Raw genomic sequence first — 21286 nt, 5'->3', positions numbered from 1 at the left:
CCTTCATATTGATTCGCTGCGGAGCTGGTCCTCTCCTGGCCTTGCGAATTCAGGATGCCATTCCGTCAGCCTATTAGGCCTATGCTAAATAGCAGTTCAGTAGAACTGCAGTTTTGGATTTATATCAACTCCCGATATTGGCGAATGAAATTTCGTCGTCATATCGCAGGTTCCTGGGATGCCAGATGACGAGTGAGAGAAAAGAGGGAGGGAGGGGTTGAGGAGAGGAGGAAAGAGAGTCCGGACAGAGAGAGAGAGAGAGAGAGAGAGAGAGAGATAGAGAGCAATGGGGTCAACACCAGCAGCATCAGGAGCGGCGTCGGACGGAGATGGCGCGGCAGTTGTCGTACTTGTTCGTACGTTGCCGGCAAACCCTTCGCAGAGCAGACGCTGGTGCGTGTGAGTGTGTGGGGTCGGTGGCACCCAATTCGTCGTTTCGCCACAAGGACCCGTCTGAGGATTTTGGCGGCAGGCCCCGGTTTCTATTTCGGTTAAGATAGGTCGGTCCCTCACTTCGAAGATGAACCAGCTCGACCAGGACGAGAAGCTGATCATCGAGGTCCAGCAGTATCCGGGACTTTACGACCAGAACAGCTACGACTACCGCGACCTGCGGAAGAAGGAGAAGATGTGGCAGAATGTGTCCGAGAGTCTGGGTCTCCATGGTGAGTATGCTAGCTGTTCGGAGAGAGAGAGAGAGAGAGAGAGAGAGAGAGGGTAGGAGTGGCGAGGATTGCTCCCTGCGGGATGGGGTTTCCTCGTGCTATGAGTCAGGATGTGCTACGAGCGTGGCCAGTTGCGAACGATTTTTGGCTCGTTCCTTCCCCCGGCAGGAGAACGGCGTCGTGGCAACGGAGGCCCGTTGTTTGGGTGCGCCGTCGTTCCCATTCATGATGAGAGTTTGGCTTTGAGAATGAAATCTTATTACGAGTGAGTATTTGTCACAGGTTTTGCTAATATGCGACTGCGCTTTGGTAAGGACACTTGGGTATATCACAGGTAAAATTAATTCATTTGCGCGCGCACACCTACACGTATATACATGCATAGCACAATATATAATATATATATATATATATATATATATATATATATATATATACATACATACATACATGCACATATATAGTATATGTATATATAGATATTATATATATACACATATGTATATGATATACATACATATATATATATATATATATATATATATTATATATATATATATATATATATATATGTATATTAAATATATGTATATATGTGTGTGTGTGTTTGTGTGTGTGTGTGTGTGTGTGTATAGGCTTAGTCTTACCTGTCTTTAATCACCCAGTAGGTAATTAAATAAAGATGCCAGACTTATTGTCAAATACCTGTTTTAAAAAAGCATCAATGAAAAATTATACATTTATAAATCTATGTTTTAAAATTTTATTTTTGTACATATGCATGATAGTCTCTGTACTTACATACACATACATACATACATATATGTATATATTTATACGTATATGATTTCAAATGGAATTGTTTTAGCGAATATGTGAGAGCGCCGTAATTGAAGCGAGGAGACAGCAAGCAAGAAAACGTTTGCTTTAAAGGGGAAACTCTACGCTGCCTTGCGCAAAACCGTTCTGTTGCGCTTTTCCCGTCCTTTCGTGGGACTTGCATTTTTCACGAAATTCGCTCGGTAGTTCTGGCGGACACGGGGACTCAGTTTTCAGTGACTGAGCAGGAAGACGGATTTCATTCAAGTGAAACGCTAGACGAATGATGGATGCTCACATGTAGCTTGGATTGGTTCGGTAAATCCGTTTATGTGAATAAATAATATTCGGGGAAAAGCAAACTCTTTAAGGCAGACCTGTGCGAGTTTATAGTCTTTGATAAGTGGTCTGGTTAAGGTAAGCTACAAATGTCCTTCAATATCCTATTTGCTCTACCTAGGAATTAATATATTTTCATATATGTTAGCTGAAGGGGAATTTTTCAGTTGATAATGTTGTCCTCTTGTGGATTCGAACCAGCGCACAGTGGCGCCTATGGCCGGGTCGGTTTGGGCGTCATTGAGCTGCTGATTTCTCGTCTGATAAAGGAAGAAAGCATCTTGGAAAGTAACTTTTTTCTTTTCAATTTAATGCAAAGGCTGATTTTTTGAGTGGAAACCCAATGCGCTTACAGGTTCCGATTTTAGGAAGAGAAGACGACAATGTGATAACAGAAGTCAGTCTAACGCCGAAGAAATTGTGCGCCCATCTCCGAACCGTCAGAAATTCATGGAAAATTCAAGTAAATCCCAAGCATGAGGGCAGTTAGTTCACAGGACATTCATAGCTTTATCATTAAACTGGAAAAGGCCATACAACTACCGGAAAATGAATTCAGTAAAGATGTACGGAAATGTCATATTTTAAGGAATCATGTTTATTTTTTATTATAGCCTCTTAAAATTATATATTCTCAGTATTCAGGTATAATTATTTCAGTTATTGATACTGGTTTTAAAAATTCGTTTGTCTTTACTACAAATAGTGGTTTGAGATTTTTTTCCCTGGTGTCTGTCCGTGACATCAAGAACAGATGCCCCGAGGAGAGCTCGAGAACTTAACGAAATACGGAGCGTCATGGCCGTAGAGTTTAACATTTTCCTTTTTTCTGAAACATAGTTGTATGTTTGTATTATTAATGATACCTCTGGTTTAATATTGCACAATTACTTGTATATGTTTTCTTAAATGAGTACTAATCAGAACTAGTTAATTAAGTATTTATCTACGAATGTGTAGGGCATATATATCAGGAGTTCATTGGCATGGTAATACATTATTTTTTCTGAATAGCTTCCTAAAGTACCCTATAGTCTGTTGTACGAAGGCTTACGGTAAATACCCTCAATCGATATCAGTGAAGCTAATCCTGATTGGCTGCTCATATTGCTCGGCACCCGCCATAGGTTACAGCGATATCGGCTTCAGATATTTCCCTTCAGTTCTAAAAAGAAGAAAGAAAAATCTAGGTTTGGGATCCTGATGTTATTTCAATTTTCCCAAAAGAAGAAGAAAGGGCAGTTAGGAAGGGATTGGGTGTATTAAATGGTGCATGTTTGTTTCCTTTGTTGTTGGTTTTGTAATGTCAGGGATCTGCAATGTCCTTCATAGTGAGTTACGGTATTTATTAGAGGTATTCCGTCAACAAATATCTTTTGAGTTGACGTAGAGGTTGCTGAGATTGGAATATTAATAGTTAATGAAATTGCGGTCTTTGAAGTTTTGGCAAGTGACTAGGCACTAGAGTAAAAAGGCCTTTCCCTATTCCTTTGTGATTTAGCTTATGGCGCAAACATTGTCAGTTGACGATGTATTGTCTTTTTAAGCTAGTTTGCCATCGTACGTGTCGGGAAAATTTGAGATGTGGTTATGATTGCGGTCTGTATGAAATGTGGCAATCAGTAAAATGCATGTCATTGGCCTCTGTCTTAGGCTTATTCTTCGCCTCTTTTTGACCCGTAGCTTAGGAATTGCGTTAGTATTTCTTCTCTTTGTTTTATTGAATTCATCCATCAATTTTGCATCCTGAAAAGTGCATTGAAATTATCATTCTTTGTATTGTATTTTGACCTTAATGATAGACCGTCCTTTTGCGAACAAAAGAATTCCCTTTGTAATTTAAAATCTGTTAACAAAAGATTCCTTTTTTTAATGCCTAATTCTTATCTTATTCCGACAGTTTGATTAATGGTGCGTTTTCGTTTGCAGCCAAAATTTTAATTTATATATACATTTTTTACTTTTCTGTGACCTTCCTTTTGTAAACTAATACTTGCAAACTAATATTTTGATCTTCCTCTTGGAAATTAATACCGAGGTCTTCCTTTTGCAAACTAACACTGTGGTCTTCATTTACCAAACTAATACTCTGATCTTCGTTTTGCAAACTAATACTGTGGTCTTCCTTTTTCAAACTAATACTTTGATCTTCCTTTTGCAAACTAATACTTTGATTTATAAAAATGTAAAGGTAATATTATCACAGCACTGAAACCTACAATGTTTAAAAAAAAATTATTTTGTACAAGAACCAATCCCTTTCTCAAATATCCTTTTGCAAAACTAATTATTTGATCTTCCCTTTGTAAACTAATGCTGTGATCTTCCTTTTGCAAACAATCAAAACCATTTTCCTGCTCATTCTTCACCTAATTCTGTACCTAATTCTGACCCATATATTAACGTGTTTGGCTTTCATTTTCAGCCAAAGAATGCCAGGCTCGGTGGCGAGTGTTGAGGGACAAGTTCGTGCGGGAGATGAGGAAGAACGTGAATCCCAAGAGAGCGGGATCGAGCGCTCTCCAGGTGTACCAGGGAAGCTGGCCTCTCATGTCGCAACTCATGTTCTTGACCTCGCACGTCAAACACAAGCCCGTCAGGTATATATTGTCTGTGGTAGCATGTTTTGTTCTGAGCGCCTCAATGGCGTGGTCGGTATGGTGTTGGCGTGCCACTTCTGTGGCCGCGAGTTCGATTCTCGCACATTCCACTGAGGGGTGAGAGATGAGTATTTCTGGTGGTTAGAAATTCACTCTCGACGTGGTTCGGAAGTCACGTAAAGCCGTTGGTCCCGTTGCGGAATAACCACTGGTTACTTGCAAAGTGAAAACACCATACAAACAAACAAACATGTATTATGTTCTGTTTTATCTTTTCGGTGTGGCTCTCTTGATGTCAAATTTATTAGATGTGTTACATAAGTGTATTAGTTGAGGTCAGAACCTATAGATTTAATAACTTTCGAATTTTTAGAATAGGCCAGTATTGTAGTACCACGTTTGCCATGTTAATAATCCCAGTATATTTCACAATTTTGTCTCTTCTATATGCTTTGCATGACACTTGTCTGCCTGTCTTTATTCATAATTTTCTTGTTTTGAGATGTATACTTTAAGTTCCTGTTTTTACACAGTTTTGGGAAAAATACATTTTCACCTCAATTTTACTCCTCTTAAGGGGTAGTGCTATCAGTGCACCTCAGGCGGTGCACTGTAGGTATTACTTAAGGTTCTTTGCAGCATCCCTTCGGCCTGTAAGCTGCAACCTATTTCATTACTTTTACAGTTCCTGCATTTATATTATCTCTTCCATCTTACTTTCCACCCTCTCCTAACAACTGTTTCATAGTGCAATAGCGAGATCTTCCTCCTGTTACATCGTTAAAACCTTTTTACTCTCAATTTCTCTTTCAGAGCTGAATGTATCAAACTGGTTACTGTTTTTAAAGGCTAGGGAATTGAAAGCGTTTTGTAGTTTCTTTGTCCTGTAAATACTCTATAATGTATGTCGGCTTCATTCGTATATGGCATTGTTTATTATTTATTTTTTTGGATTCTCTGTTGTTTGTGCTTCTGTGCCTCATTCCTTTAGTTCAGTTCAGTCCAGCTGTTAACTGGAGGATTTTGCCCCTCCTTTTATGCTGTACTATTCGATTTTTTCGAGTTTCTTCTCAGTTTCTCTTAACCTTTGATACATCTGTCTTTCCGTTGCTCCATTCTCTGTTACGTCGTCACTTTTTAGGAGCGAGATTTCCTGTGGTTTTATTTGCTTGTGAACAAATGTAGTGTGATGTCTTTAAAGGAATTAGTTAGCTTTTGGCATTAATTTATTTTAAAAGAAAATATAATTTGTGATGTATAAGTTTTCATTGTTTCTGGTCTTCGTTCATGTTAAGTGAGGCCAGTATACTGGTAAGGGTAGGCTCCACTTTGGGGGGTGCCGATCGTAAAAAATATTTGCCAAAAATACACTAATCAAGACAGGCTAATGAAATTTTCAGGCATTATTAGCACTATAATAAGCATATTCCCTGTGAGTTTTATCATCCTACAGGGAAAATGAATGATTTTATGGAAAAAAATGTGAAAAACGGAAATTTCCGGCCCCTCGTACTGAAGGTTATTTGGTGATTGGTGAGAAACTACAGTCTTGAATAGAAATTCGGTCTGACAGAATGTTGGTATATCCACCTGGAACATGCACAAAAAAAATTATCACAATAGAACAGTAAATAAGCACGTAATAACAAAAAAAAAGAGCAACAACTTCGTAAGTTCAGCGAAAGCCTGCCGAAAAATCAGACTATAGCTAGGAAGAAATATTCAGGAAAAATTCAAATCTCGATTTAGGGACAAAACCTTTTGAGAGTTTGTAGTTATTATGTCACTTGATAGCCTAAAACATCTAAAAATTATATTATTTAGGACAATCAAGAAAACTCACCTCCAAAAAAAAAAAAAAAAAAAAAAAAAAGGGGGGGGGTGGGGGGGTGGTTTTTTTCTTTGATGTCCTAAATAATATAATTTTTAGATGTTTTAGGCTATTAAGTGACATAATATCTACAAACTCTCAAAAGGGTTTGTCCCTAAATCGAGATTTGAATTTTTCCTGAATATTTCTTCCTAGCTATAGTCTGATATTTCGGCGGGGCTTTCGCTGAACTTACAAAGTTGTTGCTCTTTTTTTTGTTATTACGTGCTTATTTACTGTTCTATTTTGATAATTTTTTTTTGTGCATGTTCCAGGTGGATATACCAACATTCTGTCAGACCGAATTTCTATTCAAGACTGTAGTTTCTCACCAATCACCAAATAACCTTCGGTACGAGGGGCCGGAAATTTCCGTTTTTCACATTTTTTTCCATAAAATCATTAATTTTCCCTGTAGGATGATAAAACTCACAGGGAATATGCATTATTATAGTGCTAATAATGCCTGAAAATTTCATTAGCCTGTCTTGATTAGTGTATTTTTGGCAAATATTTTTTATGATCGGCACCCCCCAAAGTGGAGCCTACCCTTAATTAATGTCATTGATACAGCAGTGTTTTAATTCCAAAGCACCCTCTTTTTGTTTCTCAGCCTTGAATACAATTGGTGGTTGTCTTTAATTGAATTTTCGGGTGTGAGTTCTAGTAAAGTAAATTATGGGTTATTTATATGTCGGGGTAAGGCATCATTGGCTCCAAAAAGGGGGCTGGTTGTGGGAAGCGGGCGGGAAAGGGGTGAAACATAAAAATAACTTAAAACGACAGGTTTTAGTGCCTAATCCATAGTTTTCGAGGTCTCTAGGATGAATAGTGACACTCCCAATGCCCTTTAAGTCCAAGTTCAACCCCGATAGAGAGGGTGTTGAGAAGGGGGGGGGAGGGGGTGATATGTAAAAATAAGTGAAAACGACAGATATTAGTGTCTAATCCATAGTTTTTGAGGTTGCTGAGATAAATAATAACACTCCTGATGGCCTTCAAGTCCAAGTTAAGCCCTGATAAGAATGGGGGGATGAGAAGGGGTGGGGGGGTGACGTAAAAAAAATTTAAAATGACAGATATTAGTGTCAAATCCGTAGTTTTCGAGGTCCCTGAGATGAATAGTGACACTCCTGATGCCCTTCAAATTGAAGTTCAGCCATGATAGGGAGGTGGGTAGGAAGGCGTGACATGTAAAAATAACTGAAAATGATAGATAGTGTCTAATTCATAGTTTTTTGAGGTTGCTGAAAGTTCAGCCCTAATTGGAAGGGCAGTTGGCAAGGTGGGGACATGTGAAAATAACTGAAAACTACCGACTTTCCTGGATGCCCTTTAATTCTAAGTTCAGCCCCGATAGAAAGTGGGGACTGGGTGAGGATGGATGAAAGCAAAATGTCAAAAAGGCTTAATGTCTGATCCATAGTTTTTGAGGTTGCAGGGATGAATAGACACACTCCCAATGCTCTTCAAGTCCAAGTTCAGCCCCAAGAGGAATGAGTGGTGAGAAGTGGTGAAATGTAAAATGTCAAAAATGCTTAACAAGGAAGAGAGAGAGAGAGAGAGAGAGAGAGAGAGAGAGAGAGAGAGAGAGAGAGAGAGAGAGAGGGGTTTGTGAAAGAGAGTTTATCAGTTGATATTCAGTGGTTTCCTGGGCAGCACCGGGTTGGTCAGCTAGTGTATATATATTGTTGGAAGGGAAAAGTTAATGGCCAAGAAGAACTCTCAGTTATATTTTGAAATGCATTTGGGTGTGAATTAATGTTTTTTTATTCTAAATTATTTATTGATTTATGCATTTATTTACCTTTGTTTTTTTGACTGAAGTAGCTTTCCCTCGAGCTCTGTCTTTTTATTTTGAATTGGCGAACAAAATTTTTTCTCTGATTTTTCAGGATTCATAATTAATTTTTTTGGCAATTGCAGACAAAATGTCTTTTGTTATTAACTAGTTTAAGTGCTTTCCGTGCATTTTACTCGAATATAGCATGCAATTAAATGTGCAGTCTCTGTTCTGGCTGTGCTGATTACGCATTTGTGTCTCCCTTAATTATTGTTTGTTGCTTTTAATGAGATGCTTTTGTACTCGTATTAAATTGCTCTCTCCGCGCTTAATCATGTATTACGTGTTCCAGGAGATGGTACAATTGTTTTTACAGTTTTATGAATTATTATTTGTGAATGTCTTTTGTGTAGCATGTTGTGTGAATTGAAAAGCCCATCATAATAGGAAATTATTATTATTATATTGGTTCCGGGTTGCATCCTACCTCCTTAGGAATTCATCATTTTGTGGGGTTCTGGGTTGCATCCTGCCTCCTTAGGAATCCATCACCTAGTGGGGTTCTGGGTTGAATCCTACTTTCTTAGGAATCCGTCACCTTGTGGGGTTCCGGGTTGCATCCTACCTCCTTAGGAATCCGTCACCTTGTGGGGTTCTGGGTTGCATCCTACCTGCTTAGGAATCCATCACCTTGTGGGGTTCTGGGTTGCATCCTACCTCCTTAGGCATCCATCATCACCTTGTGGGGTTCTGGGTTGAATCCTACTTTCTTAGGAATCCGTCACCTTGTGGGGTTCCGGGTTGCATCCTACCTGCTTAGGAATCCGTCACCTTGTGGGGTTCCGGGTTGCATCCTACCTGCTTAGGAATCCGTCACCTTGTGGGGTTCTGGGTTGCATCCTACCTCCTTAGGAATCCATCACCTTGTAGGGTTCTGGGTTGCAACCTACCTGCTTAGGAATCCGTCACCTTGTGGGGTTATGGGTTGCATCCTACATGCTTAGGCATCCATCACCTTGTGGGGTTCTGGGTTGCATCCTACCTGCTTAGGAATCTCTCACCTTGTGGGGTCCTGGGTTGCATCCTACCTGCTTAGGAATCCGTAACCTTGTGGGGTTCTGGGTTGCATCCTACCTGCTTAGGAATCTCTCACCTTGTGTGGTTCTGGGTTGCATCCTACCTGCTTAGGCATCCATCACCTTGTGGGGTTCTGGGTTGCATCCTACCTGCTTAGGAATCCATAACTTGTGGGGTTCTGGGTTGCATCCTACCTGCCTAGGAATCCATCACCTTGTGGGGTTCTGGGTTGCATCCTACCTGGTTAGGAATCCATTACCTTTTGGGGTTCTGGGTTGCATCCTACCTGCTTAGGAATCCGTCACCTTACGGGGTTCCGGGTTGCATCCTACCTGCTTAGGAATCCGTAACCTTGTGGGGTTCTGGGTTGCATACTACCTGCTTAGGAATCCATTACTTTGTTGGGTTCCGGGTTGCATCCTACCTGCTTAGGAATCCATCACCTTGTGGGGTTCTGGGTGGCATCCTACCTGCTTAGGAATCTCTCACCTTGTGGGTTTCTGGGTTGCATCCTACCTGCTTAGGAATCCGTCACCTTATGGGGTTCTGGATTGCATCCTACCTGCTTAGGAATCCGTCACCTTGTGGGGTTCTGGGTTGCATCCTACCTCCTTAGGAATCCGTCACCTTGTGGGGTTCTGGGTTGCATCCTACCTGCTTAGGAATCCATCACCTTGTGGGGTTCTGGGTTGAATCCTACTTTCTTAGGAATCCATCACCTTGTGGGGTTCTGGGTTGCATCCTATCTGCTTAGGAATCCATCACCTTGTGGGGTTCTGGGTTGAATCCTACTTTCTTAGGAATCCATCACCTTGTGGGGTTCTGGGTTGCATCCTACCTGCTTAGGAATCCATCACCTTGTTAGGTTCTGGGTTGAATCCTACTTTCTTAGGAATCCATCACCTTGTGGGGTTCTGGGTTGCATCCTACCTGCTTAGGAATCCATCACCTTGTGGGGTTGAATCCTACTTTCTTAGGAATCCATCACTTTGTGGGGTTCTGGGTTGCATCCTACCTGCTTAGGAATCCATCACCTTGTGGGGTTCCGGGTTGCATCCTACCTGCTTAGGAATCCATCACCTTGTGGGGTTCTGGGTTGCATCCTACCTGCTTAGGAATCCGTAACCTTGTGGGGTTCTGGGTTGCATCCTACCTGCTTAGGAATCCGTAACCTTGTGGGGTTCTGGGTTGCATCCTACCTGCTTAGGAATCCGTCACCTTGTGGGGTTCTGGGTTGTATCATACCTGCTCAGGAATCCGTAACCTTGTGGGGTTCTGGGTTGCATCCTACCTGCTTAGGAATCCGTAACCTTGTGGTGTTCTGGGTTGCATCCTACCTCCTCAGGAATCCTTCATTTTGTGGGGTTCTGGGTTGCATCCTGTTTTCATAGGAGTTTATCACTTTCCTTACTATGTGCGCTGCTTTTAGTTGCACACTTCTGCATGAGTCCTGGAGCTATTTCAAAATTTAGTTTTTCCAAGATGCTTTTTAGGGATCTTGGGATCGTGCCTAGTGTCCCTATGATTATGGGTTCAATTTTCATTGGCATATCCCATATCCTTCTTTTTTCTGTTTTTAGGTCTTGATACTTATTATAAAAGCAGATAGGGTGATATGTGTCTATTGACATATATCACCCTATCTGCTTTTATGCCATAGTCCCAGAAGATCTTTGACTGATCGTTTTCTAACACTCCCCCCAGATTGGTGTCCGTAATACTTATTACTGCAAGCTAGCTGTTGTTTCTTGCATAGGCTCCAGTGGAGGGCTTTATTATTATTATTATTATTATTATTTTTTTTTTACTCTATCACAGTCCTCCAATCGACTGGGTGGTATTTATAGTGTGGGGTTCCGGGTTGCATCCTGCCTCCTTAGGAGTCCATCACTTTTCTTACTATGTGTGCCGTTTCTAGGATCACACTCTTCTGCATGAGTCCTGGAGCTACTTCAGCCTCTAGTTTTTCTAGATTCCTTTTCAGGGATCTTGGGATCGTGCCTAGTGCTCCTATGATTATGGGTACGATTTCCACTGGCATATCCCATATCCTTCTTATTATTTCTATTTCAGATCTTATCCATTTTTTTGTTTCCTCATTCGTTCTTACTTAACTCTGGTGTCCCATGGTATTGCGACATCAATGAGTGATACTTTCTTCTTGACTTTGTCAATGAACGTCACGTCTGGTCTGTTTGCACGTATCACCCTATCCGTTCTGATACCATAGTCCCAGAGGATCTTTGCCTGATCGTTTTCTATCACTCCTTCAGGTTGGTGCTCGTACCACTTATTACTGCAAGGTAGCTGATGTTTCTTGCACAGGCTCCAGTGGAGGGCTTTTGCTACTGAATCATGCCTCTTTTTGTACTGGTTCTGTGCAAGTGCCGGGCATTCACTTGCTATGTGGTTTATGGTTTCATTTTTCGTGTTGCACTTCCTACATATGGGAGAGATGTTATTTCCGTCTATCGTTCTTTGAACATATCTGGTTCTTAGGGCCTGATCTTGTGCCGCTATTATCATTCCTTCAGTTTCCTTCTTTAGCTCTCCCCTCTGTAGCCATTGCCAATTGTCATCGCTGGCTAGTTCTTTAGTCTGTCTCATGTATTGTCCGTGCATTGGTTTGTTGTGCCAGTCTTCTGTTCTGTCTGTCTTTCTCCTGTCTCTGTATATTTCTGGGTCTTCGTCTACTTTTATTAGTCCTTCTTCCCATGCACTCTTTAGCCACTCGTCTTCACTGGTTTTCAGATATTGCCCCAGTGGTCTGTTCTCGATGTTGACACAGTCCTCTATACTTAGTAGTCCTCTCCCTCCTTCTTTTCGTGTTATGTATAGTCTGTCCGTATTTGCTCTTGGGTGTAGTGCTTTGTGTATTGTCATATGTTTCCTGGTTTTCTGATCTATGCTGCGGAGTTCTGCCTTCGTCTATTATTATTATTATTATTATTATTATTATTATTATTATTATTATTATTATTATTATTAAGAATATGAATCCTATTCATATGGAACAGACCTAAAGATGCCAATGACTTGAAATTCAAGCTTCCAGGAAATATAGTGTTCATTTGAAAGGAATTACTGAAGATTAAAGGAAATAAAAAAAAGAGACGAGTTACTAGAAAAAAGTGAAATGAACAAATTAATGAACAAAAAGGTAGAAATTTCAATAAATTATTAAAACCACACGGAATTTGTTTTGGGGTAGTTATGTATTGCGTCTGCGAAATAAGATACGCAATCCGGCCGTACAGTCTACTGTATCTTGCATTGCGAATAGAACTGGCTTAACCCAGACCGGAATATTGTAGTCATACCTTCCCTTGTTTCATCTGTGGGTCACTCGTTACGTTGTGTTTTGTAATTTGATTTTTTTTAGCTTTTGCCTGAAGATTAATTTCCGCGTTTGCTCGCCTTTAGCTTGCTTTAAGGAATTTCTGGTTATGAGTGGAGATTCTGAATGACTTCAGGAAGCGAACGATGATTCATGATGTGAAAAATTTCAAGAAGTGCATCACCGCCACTTACAAGTAATTTCGAAATTGGATTAGTAATAATAAATCGTACATAGTATAGGTACTTCGTGTATATTTTTTTTTGAGGACGATAGATTTGCCATGCGTGAAGGCTTCCAGAAATGTATACCAATGTTGCTTAGACTGCATGTTTCGAAAGGAAATTAGAAATCTCGCTTCGAACAGGCATCTCGTTTAACCTTGCAAAAGATTATGAATTTTATATATTTTTCAAGGGAAACATTTTAAAGGGAGCTCGTTGTATCTTGACTTTGCTGAGTGTGCTACTTTTATCTTCAATAGTTTATAAGTTATAGAGGTAAGAAAAATAAAATTTACAGTGCACCGCACGCTTTGGACTGTAGGTACTACAAGTGTCTTTGCAGCGTCCTTTTGCCCCTAGCCGCAACCCCTTTCATGTGGTTTTACAGTGCCTCCGTTCATATTATCTTTCCTCCATCTACTCTCCACTCTCTCCTAATAATTATTTTAGAGTGTAGCTGCCAGGTCTTCCTCCTGTTACATCTTTAAAACCTTTCTTAGTCTCAGTCTCCCTTTCAGCGTTAAATGACCTCAAAGGTCCCAGCTCTTGGCCTTTCCCTTTCGTTTTTGTATTCCAGTTCCAATTCCAATGTAACTCAATAGTTGTGTTCATATAAATATATCTGATTTAATCAGTAATAAATCCGTAGCCTCACGATCAGATCATCTGAAACGTATAACGCATTGCTGTATCCCATCAATAATATTAGATTATTACGAACACAATTCCTCCAAGCATATCTTGCTTCATTCGGATGCTCAGGGATCTGCTCTAATAATCGTTCGCAAGCATACATTGCGCTTCGTAGGTCTAAAGGATTTCACGGCATTCATTGCAATCGGCAGTAGAGCATCGTAGGCGGGTGTGACTCCCATCTCGCCTAATGGCATTGTAAGCCTAAACGCGTTCACGTTGCCCCGTTGCTGGTTGGGCTGAGTTGCCAGATGTCATCTGCTGCTACCAGCTGTACGGTTCTCTCAGTCACAAACGTCATATTAAGGAAAGTTGTATGATGTTTATGGGAGTACTTTTCGAACTGGCGTTAGGGAAAATAGCGAGATATTTAATGCTGTGACTCCGTTTCCTTTAGTGTTTAGATAACTTTTCTATTCATGGAATCTTAACTGATGAATATGAAGTAAAGTAGACTGACGAAATAGCATGGGTTTGGGTGGGCGATATTTGGGTTCAGAACACTTTTGTTTTTTAGGTAGTTAAAAACTAAAGATTCCGGATTCAAAAGTGATAAGCGTAACAGAATATTGGTATACGAACTTGGAATTGAAAAGGAGTGTTTTCAGTTCCGCTGACATTCTTTTAAAAGAAAATCGGATTTTATGATATGATAGCATTATATTTACGCATGAAATTTTCATTGAGATTGCATGTGCAAATGTTAATCTTACATTGTTTTATATCTGTTGCTTTCGTATTGTGAATATAGGCTGTACGTAATATTATATTTAACCATATTCTGTTGATAGAAGTTGCTCCCGTTGCTGAATGACCACTGCTTCCATGCAACGTGAAAACACCACACAAGCAATATATATTTAACCATAAAGACAGCGCTTAAATGGAGTTAATAGAAGCCTGAGAGACGCATTATTTAATGTTTTTATTAATCACATCCAAAGCCAGTGATAATGATGATTTGTAGTATCATTTTCATTATTCCATAAAAAGATGATGATGATAACAATAAGCTTAAATGGGGGAATAATAAGTATTATTATTTTCTCTGGTTTTTAGGAAATATGGAAAGGATAATGCTAGCCATATATGAATATATATATATATATATATATAATATATATATATATATACACATAATGTCCTCTCATACAAAAAGGGTGGCTTTAGAAAGTGTACCCTTCTGGTTTTGGTCCGTTTTATATATATATATATGTAATATGTATATATATAGGTCTGTGTGTGTACATAGATACATATATATATATATATATATATATATATATATATATATATATATATATATATATATATATATATATATATTATTTACGTATGAGCCCGGCCTTGAGAGAGGCTCGATACGTAAACAGAAATAATTGAGGGAGAACAAGATGAAATTACTTGAACTTACCGTAAAACTGATTTATAGTGAATATTTAATCTAGAGGAACAGGTCGCCAGAAACTCAGCTAGTTACTTTACAGCTATTTATTTACGAAGGCATTCACTCCCTTTCGGGCGTGAAGGTCTTGGCTTAAATAAGTTGATTGTCTCGACTACCCAGTTCTCCTACTCCAACTTGAAGTTTTTAGAGTGGCGATACAGCTAACTACAGTGGCCTACCTAACTTATAGGTGGAGATGCTAAGTGTACTAACTTAATGGAGTAATGTAGTCTAGCCTAAGTAATAACTACGGGTTGTCTGTGACGACAGTCTACTCTACCCCTAGATAAGGTTACTTGAAAATTCTACTTGCTATTAACCTAATGCCCTGGTAATAAATCATTAGCCTAACCTACTCAATACAGTTAAATGGAGACGCAATCATTCCAGAGTGTGGTACGCACAGCAGCAGTTCAGCGACGGAATTGTTAAAATACATGAGGTGAGGTAATGATGCGTGAGGATGATGAGTGGTTAGTGCATTACCAGGATGGAAATGTAATGAGGTAATTATGACATTTACATGAGTGTTAGTATCACAATTTCTAGGGGTTAGAGGGTTAGTTTTACTGGCAGAGATCAGGCTGGCTACCTTCTCTGGGTAGGTGCCAGGATCATTCTGCAAATGAATGTGACACTGTACCTCGGGCACAGGTGTCAAGGAGAGCACGTGGCTCTTTGGTTAGTGTGTTAATGATTTGTTACATCCCTTCTTCTTCTTCTTCTTATTCCTCCAGGACCTGGCTATACCAGTCCTAGGAGTAGACGGAGGCACCGACTCTGGGGTAAGGCCAGAAACGCCGTCAGGAGCAGAGGCAGTGGTAGCCTGAGGGATTGCAGGAGAACACCCTACTTCGGTATCTGCAGCAACCGTCATAGAGGTGGAACCTACTGCAGGGGAGGCCCTCACTTCAGCTGCTGCGACAGCCGTCGTAAGGGGAAAACTCCAGGCTGACTCCGTGTCGGGCAGTTCCTGGTTTTCCAGAGGAGGTATGAAGGTAAGGTCTGCCGGAGGTTCATCCTCGGGCGACAGAGGTGATGTGGAAGAAGACTCATGGACTTGGGATTGGCCATGGGCTGCGGTAAGCTCCATGCCTGTTGGAGGATCTCCGGTAGGAGGAACCTTGATAAGGTTAGGCGCTGGCGCTAGCTCGGGGCCAGGCGCAGAGGTCAAGTTCGGTGGTGGCTCTACGTCCAGGCTGGACGGAGCTTGGCGCTGCTCAGTGCTGCCAAGTGGCACTGGCAGAGGGTTGAGGTCGACTGGACCTGTGGCGGGTACCGGAGGTGCAATACCTCTCAGCGGGCCCTTGGTAATGGGAGACTTCAGGTCATGCCCTAGGATGAGGTCGTAACCTCCTGGAAGGTAGCTTGCAACTGCAAGTGTACATACCTTGGTAAGGTGAGGTCGTACGACTCTCAATTGGACGGTGGGAAGGATCATCTTACTATGATTGATGCCTTCAATTGTGATCAATTGCCGTCTATCGACGGTAGCCCCTCGGGGGATTTGATCTTCCCGTATCAGGGAGATTTGAGCGCCGGAGTCATCAAAGGCTCTGACATGGCTTGGTGGATAATGACCTTGAAGGGGTGCGACGGTTATAGGGCCCTGAGCTGGGGGTCCTAGTAACGAAGGATTGGTAACTGCCATTGCGATGGCAGGAATATTGTAATTCGCGCACCCAACATAGTTGGCAGACATGTGACCCTTGCGGCCACAGTCTCAGACGGCAGAACTGGTTCGAGAACTTCTTCTGTGGCATTGGACGGTAAGGCTGAGATGGCCCCACAGATTGCGAATCTGTGGAGTCACCAAGGCTGGCAGTGTGCTCTGGCACAGGTGAAGAGTCCTCTCTGGCCGTGATTTGATGTGGTGAGGTAGCTTGGCCCTGGAGTGGTGTGGGGGAGGGACATCCCCAGAGGAGGTCCCGTCCCAATAGGAAACCTACTCCATGCCGAATTGTACGCACTACACCTAGGCGGTGAGGTTTGGTGCACCAAGGAGTGGTGACCTGCAGGACGACTGTGGGAACGGTCTTGGACTGCCCTTTGACCCAAGTCATGGCCCACCTGATGTGCTCGTCGACGGTGGCACTGGGTGGCACTTGGTCCCTGTCTATGAGACACAGATCGGAGCCGGTATCTACCGTAACTGGCAGAGTAACAGGTAGGGTAGAGCCATCCAGGGGTGCCACTGTGACTGAAGTGGTCCACCCCCGCTCAGGGTGAGACCTGGACTCGGGCATAACGGCCAAGGGGGTTGTGGCACTGATCAGGTGGACGTGCCTGGTCGAAGGCACGTGCTTGGGGCACCCAGGATATCCAGGGGAGTAGTGCCCTGTAGCCCCACAGGCTCTGCAGGAGTCCCTCTGCTGGGCTGGTCTCCGTAAGGCATCTGACTGGTCTTGAGAGGAGCTGAGCACCATTCGGTGGCCTAGGAGGGTTCTGAGGAGGTTTGTGGGTCGCAGCGCTCTTGAGGCGGCACTCTGCTGCGAGGTGACCCACTTTCTTGCAAACGTTGCAAGTCCGTGGGTGTCCTTGGTGGGCGTCCTTTGGCCGTGTGGATCCAGAGAGAGGACCGGGTGGCACCATGCGTCGGTGGGTGGTGCTGTGAGAGGGGTTGAAAGTTTCCCAGTCGTCAGCCAGGCGACAAGCTTCCGCAAGTGTCTTGGGTTGCTTGTCGTTAAGGTGCACTGCAAGTGGCCCAGGTACACACTGGTAGAGGTCTTCCAGCATGATCCTGTTAAACAGGTCCTGGAACTCGGTGCACGACATGGCCTCGAGCCAGCGCTTTCCGGCTTGGATTTTGTGGTAGGAGTAATCTCCCCAGGCCCAACCAACTTCCTTGGCCTGACCTCGGAAACGCTGCCTCCACCTCTCCGGGGTGATCTCATAGGCCTTCGTAATGACCCGGCGAACTTCCACCAGGTCCCCTCGCTGACCCTGATCCAGTGAGCGGAGGGCAGTCTTAGCCTTGCCATCCAGGTGCTTGGCAAGCAGGGCAGCCCTCTCTATCTCAGTGGTAGGGTAGTTCTCGAATAAGGCTTCCACTTCTTCCAGCCATGCCTCGGGCTCATCCTCAGTCCACTTCGGGATGAGAGCGTTAATGCTGGCTATAGGATTGGACGACACCGTAGGTGTGGGGCTGGGAGCTGACTGCATGGCTAGGGCTTCGGCGTTCACCTGTCGTGCCTTCTCCACCTCGAGCTCCTTCTCCTTGAGAGCTAGCTCATGCTTTCTCTCTTCTTCCCTTGCCTTCCTCTCTGCTTCTTTTTTCTTCCTCTCTTCTTCTCTGGTGGCTCTCTCTTGCAGGAGCAGATTGTCCGTCTGCCCCTTCACCCACTGGGTGAGTTCCTGCCCAGTGTAACTGGCGTTCGTGCCCAGAGCCATGAGTGTCTGGAGCCTCTCCACATTTCTTTAGGCTGCAGTGGAGGCTCGGATGAAAAGTCTTGAAGGATTGGGTGCTCTGTGGCACTTTGGGATTGGCACCTTCTGATGAGGCGAACAAATCAAAATAGTGTGCGGCGTATGTCACACTTATGGAGGCGTTCCGTGGTTGAATGATCCGAAATGGTGGATACTCTAATGGATTGGGCGTTCCGTGAGGACGGACACGCAGGTTTGACAGCACTTAAGGCTGGTATTGCGGCACTTCGGGAGGCGTTCCCTTTGTTGAGTGTTCCGAAGGATCACTGACCCTGGTACCTGGACACACTAGTTACTTGGGCGTTCCGTAAGGACGGACATGCAGGTTTAATGGCTACCTGTACGGCCTGTACAGGTGCAATGGCACTTATGAGGAGGCGTTCCTTTTGGGCACTGGTAGCGTGCTGGTGTGTCCCGGACACTACATGCAGTATACTCAAGTATACTGAAATGAAATGGTACTATGCTCGGGGCAGAGTGTAATGGTGGAGGGAGAGAAAGAAAGTAAAGGTGGGGAGAAGGGTACTTCAGCAGCCAGTCGATGGACAGTGTCAAGAATTAGTGGCACTGTAAAATGGTAAGACCTGACGTGCACTGGTGGTGGCCAGTCCTAAACTGGTAGGCTTCCTTGTCTGGAAGTAATGAATTTGCGTGGCACACTATGCGGTTTGTGCTTGCGGTATACGCAAGTCTTTTGTGATAAAAGAAAATGAAAAAACCACTCGGGGCAACGACAGGTAATGGAAATTTTAGAAATGCTCAGTCCCTCGCTGAAGTACTCGGGTAAAAATGAAATAAAATGGCTTGCAAAACTGCAATGGACACAGGCGCGTACGTATCACGCTCAGTGTAAATGAAAGACACAAGAGTCTAAAATATGTTAGTTCTGCATTTGGCTATAAGTAATGAACGTAGTACTCATGGCTTCGTGGAATAATGGTTCTGGTACGCTCTCTCTCTCTCTCCTCTCTCTCTCTCTCTCTCTCTCTCTCTCTCTCTCTCTCTCTCTCTCTCTCTCTCTCTCGGAGAGGGTGAAAATGATATATGAAAAACTCCCTTGTATTTAATTGGACTAATAATGTTAGTTTAATATGACGCAACTTGCGTTAAATTATCTACTTACGTTAACGTTTAATGAAAGAATTGCTTTTGATAACGTTTTATGAAAATGATAACGCGCTCGCGGTGAACGATTTTTACGTTAATGGTAGCGGCTTGCGCTTATATGAAATGATTTGCGTTTCAATATGAATTTTACAAAGACGCGTTTTGCGTTAACAATTCTTGTAATTTACTCTACTTGGAGATTTACGTTAACTTTACGTAAGTGTACTAGGTCCTTGTGACAAGTGAAATGACGGTAAGGATTTTAAGACGAAAATGTTAGCAAACAATTGTAAAAAGAAAAGGTTTCGTTTAGTGCGAAGTGAAATGAAACTTTCGCTCAGCGAGCGAGTGAGCGATGCGACGTGAAACGTGGTGAGCGAGCAGAGCGGGTGCACAGCGTGTCATTCAAAACAGCAGATTCTGTGTAAACGCGGAGGCAATTTACAACACAAAATTCTAATTTCTTATTCAAGGCGAATTACGTTAATTTCTCTGGCAGAACGATAGATACTAGTACCGAGATCAATATTATTTACGTTAAAACTTTAAGACTTACGTTACTTTGCTTAAATCGTTGAGATAATTCTTAAAGGGATAACCAACATGGCTGCCGCTGTGAGTGAACCGAAGGATTGGCTTGTAGACAGCGCAGGCGCCCCCCCCCCCCCCCCCCCCCCGAAGCTTACCTGGGGAGAGCGTGTACGCTCAGCTTAATTAAGCTGAGAGCTAAGCGGTTACCAACACTTGGAATGAAACCTACGTTAAAATGAATTCCCTAACATATCACAGACAAAAGAATTGTACACTTCTTTTGCCGTAACTATTAGTAAAACACTCCTAACTAGCTAGGCTTTCTAATATAGCAATAAACCCTGGCAAAGCACTTCCTAGTTTGATCTGGTTCTTTCTGGCATCTATTCTACACACGTGTTAGTGTCTCGTCAGACGAGAACAATGCGATTTACAAATAACAGAATTCACTCGGCGCTCTGGCCGTTACAATATAATAATATTTCTCACTTCACACTTGTTTAAACACTTCGTAAATAAAAATACTTAAACGTACCTTAAGGTAACATTGGTTATAGAATAATCATATTAATGAATGGAATACCTTACCGTGAGCCAGTGTGTGTCTTTCCCTGCAAGTGTGCTTTGATTTTTGCGCTTTGAAAAACATTTACATTCGTTTTACAAGGGATAACGCGATTTACAAGCTTTTTTTAAGCAAGCCCAGATTCGATGCTGGCAAGCAGTCGTCACTTTTACGTATGAGCCCGGCCTTGAGAGAGGCTTGATACGTAAACAGAAATAATTGAGGGAGAACAAGATGAAATTACTTGAACTTACCGTAAAACTGATTTATAGTGAATATTTAATCTAGAGGAACAGGTCGCCAGAAACTCAGCTAGTTACTTTATAGCTATTTATTTACAAAAGGCCCTTAGTGGCCTGGAGAAAAGTAAATGCAGCGTCCACACGTTGGGACCCATATATCTCTCACAAATGGATAGGTGGCTAAAATGTGATTCGTGAAAGCTGGTTTCATAATCTTCGGTAATGCAACACTTGCGGGCAGATAGACGTGACACGTGACTCAGGGAATCTGGAAAAGGATCCCAGATTAAACAAGATAAAAGAAAAAGGATTTCTTGCCCCAAATTATGGTTGTTTTGTTCTCTAACACTGGGGACAAGGAACTCTAAGGTTTCACTGAGGTATGCAATGACTTCATTTGTCTGGGACGGTCACACAAGGGAAACATGTGGCCATGAGGCGGTGAGAGGGAACAAGGGGATGAGTTCTTTTTGGTTTTGAAATATCATTGGGAAAATGGGGATCAAATAGATAATAGGATGTAAGGGACTGGCAATATGCTGTTTCACAAGATGTACCTGG

At 42.4% G+C, this 21286-nt stretch overlaps 1 protein-coding gene across 1 annotated transcript in view; it reads left to right on the top strand.

The window, feature by feature from the left end:
* Positions 1-295: 295 nt before the first annotated feature.
* The window catches only part of LOC135202455 (mediator of RNA polymerase II transcription subunit 15-like), a 36968-nt gene continuing 15977 nt past the window's right edge, over positions 296-21286 (top strand). The window contains exons 1-2 of the mRNA XM_064231855.1: positions 296-665; positions 4249-4423. Coding sequence (XP_064087925.1) covers positions 521-665; positions 4249-4423 — 320 coding nt within the window. The 5' untranslated portion in view covers positions 296-520. The remainder of the gene's footprint in view (positions 666-4248; positions 4424-21286) is intronic.

Source organism: Macrobrachium nipponense, chromosome 30 (genome assembly GCF_015104395.2).
Source record: "Macrobrachium nipponense isolate FS-2020 chromosome 30, ASM1510439v2, whole genome shotgun sequence".
Taxonomy (NCBI): Eukaryota; Metazoa; Arthropoda; class Malacostraca; order Decapoda; family Palaemonidae; genus Macrobrachium; species Macrobrachium nipponense.
Note: the sequence above shows the minus strand (reverse complement) of the source record. Positions and strands in the feature narration are given on the sequence as shown.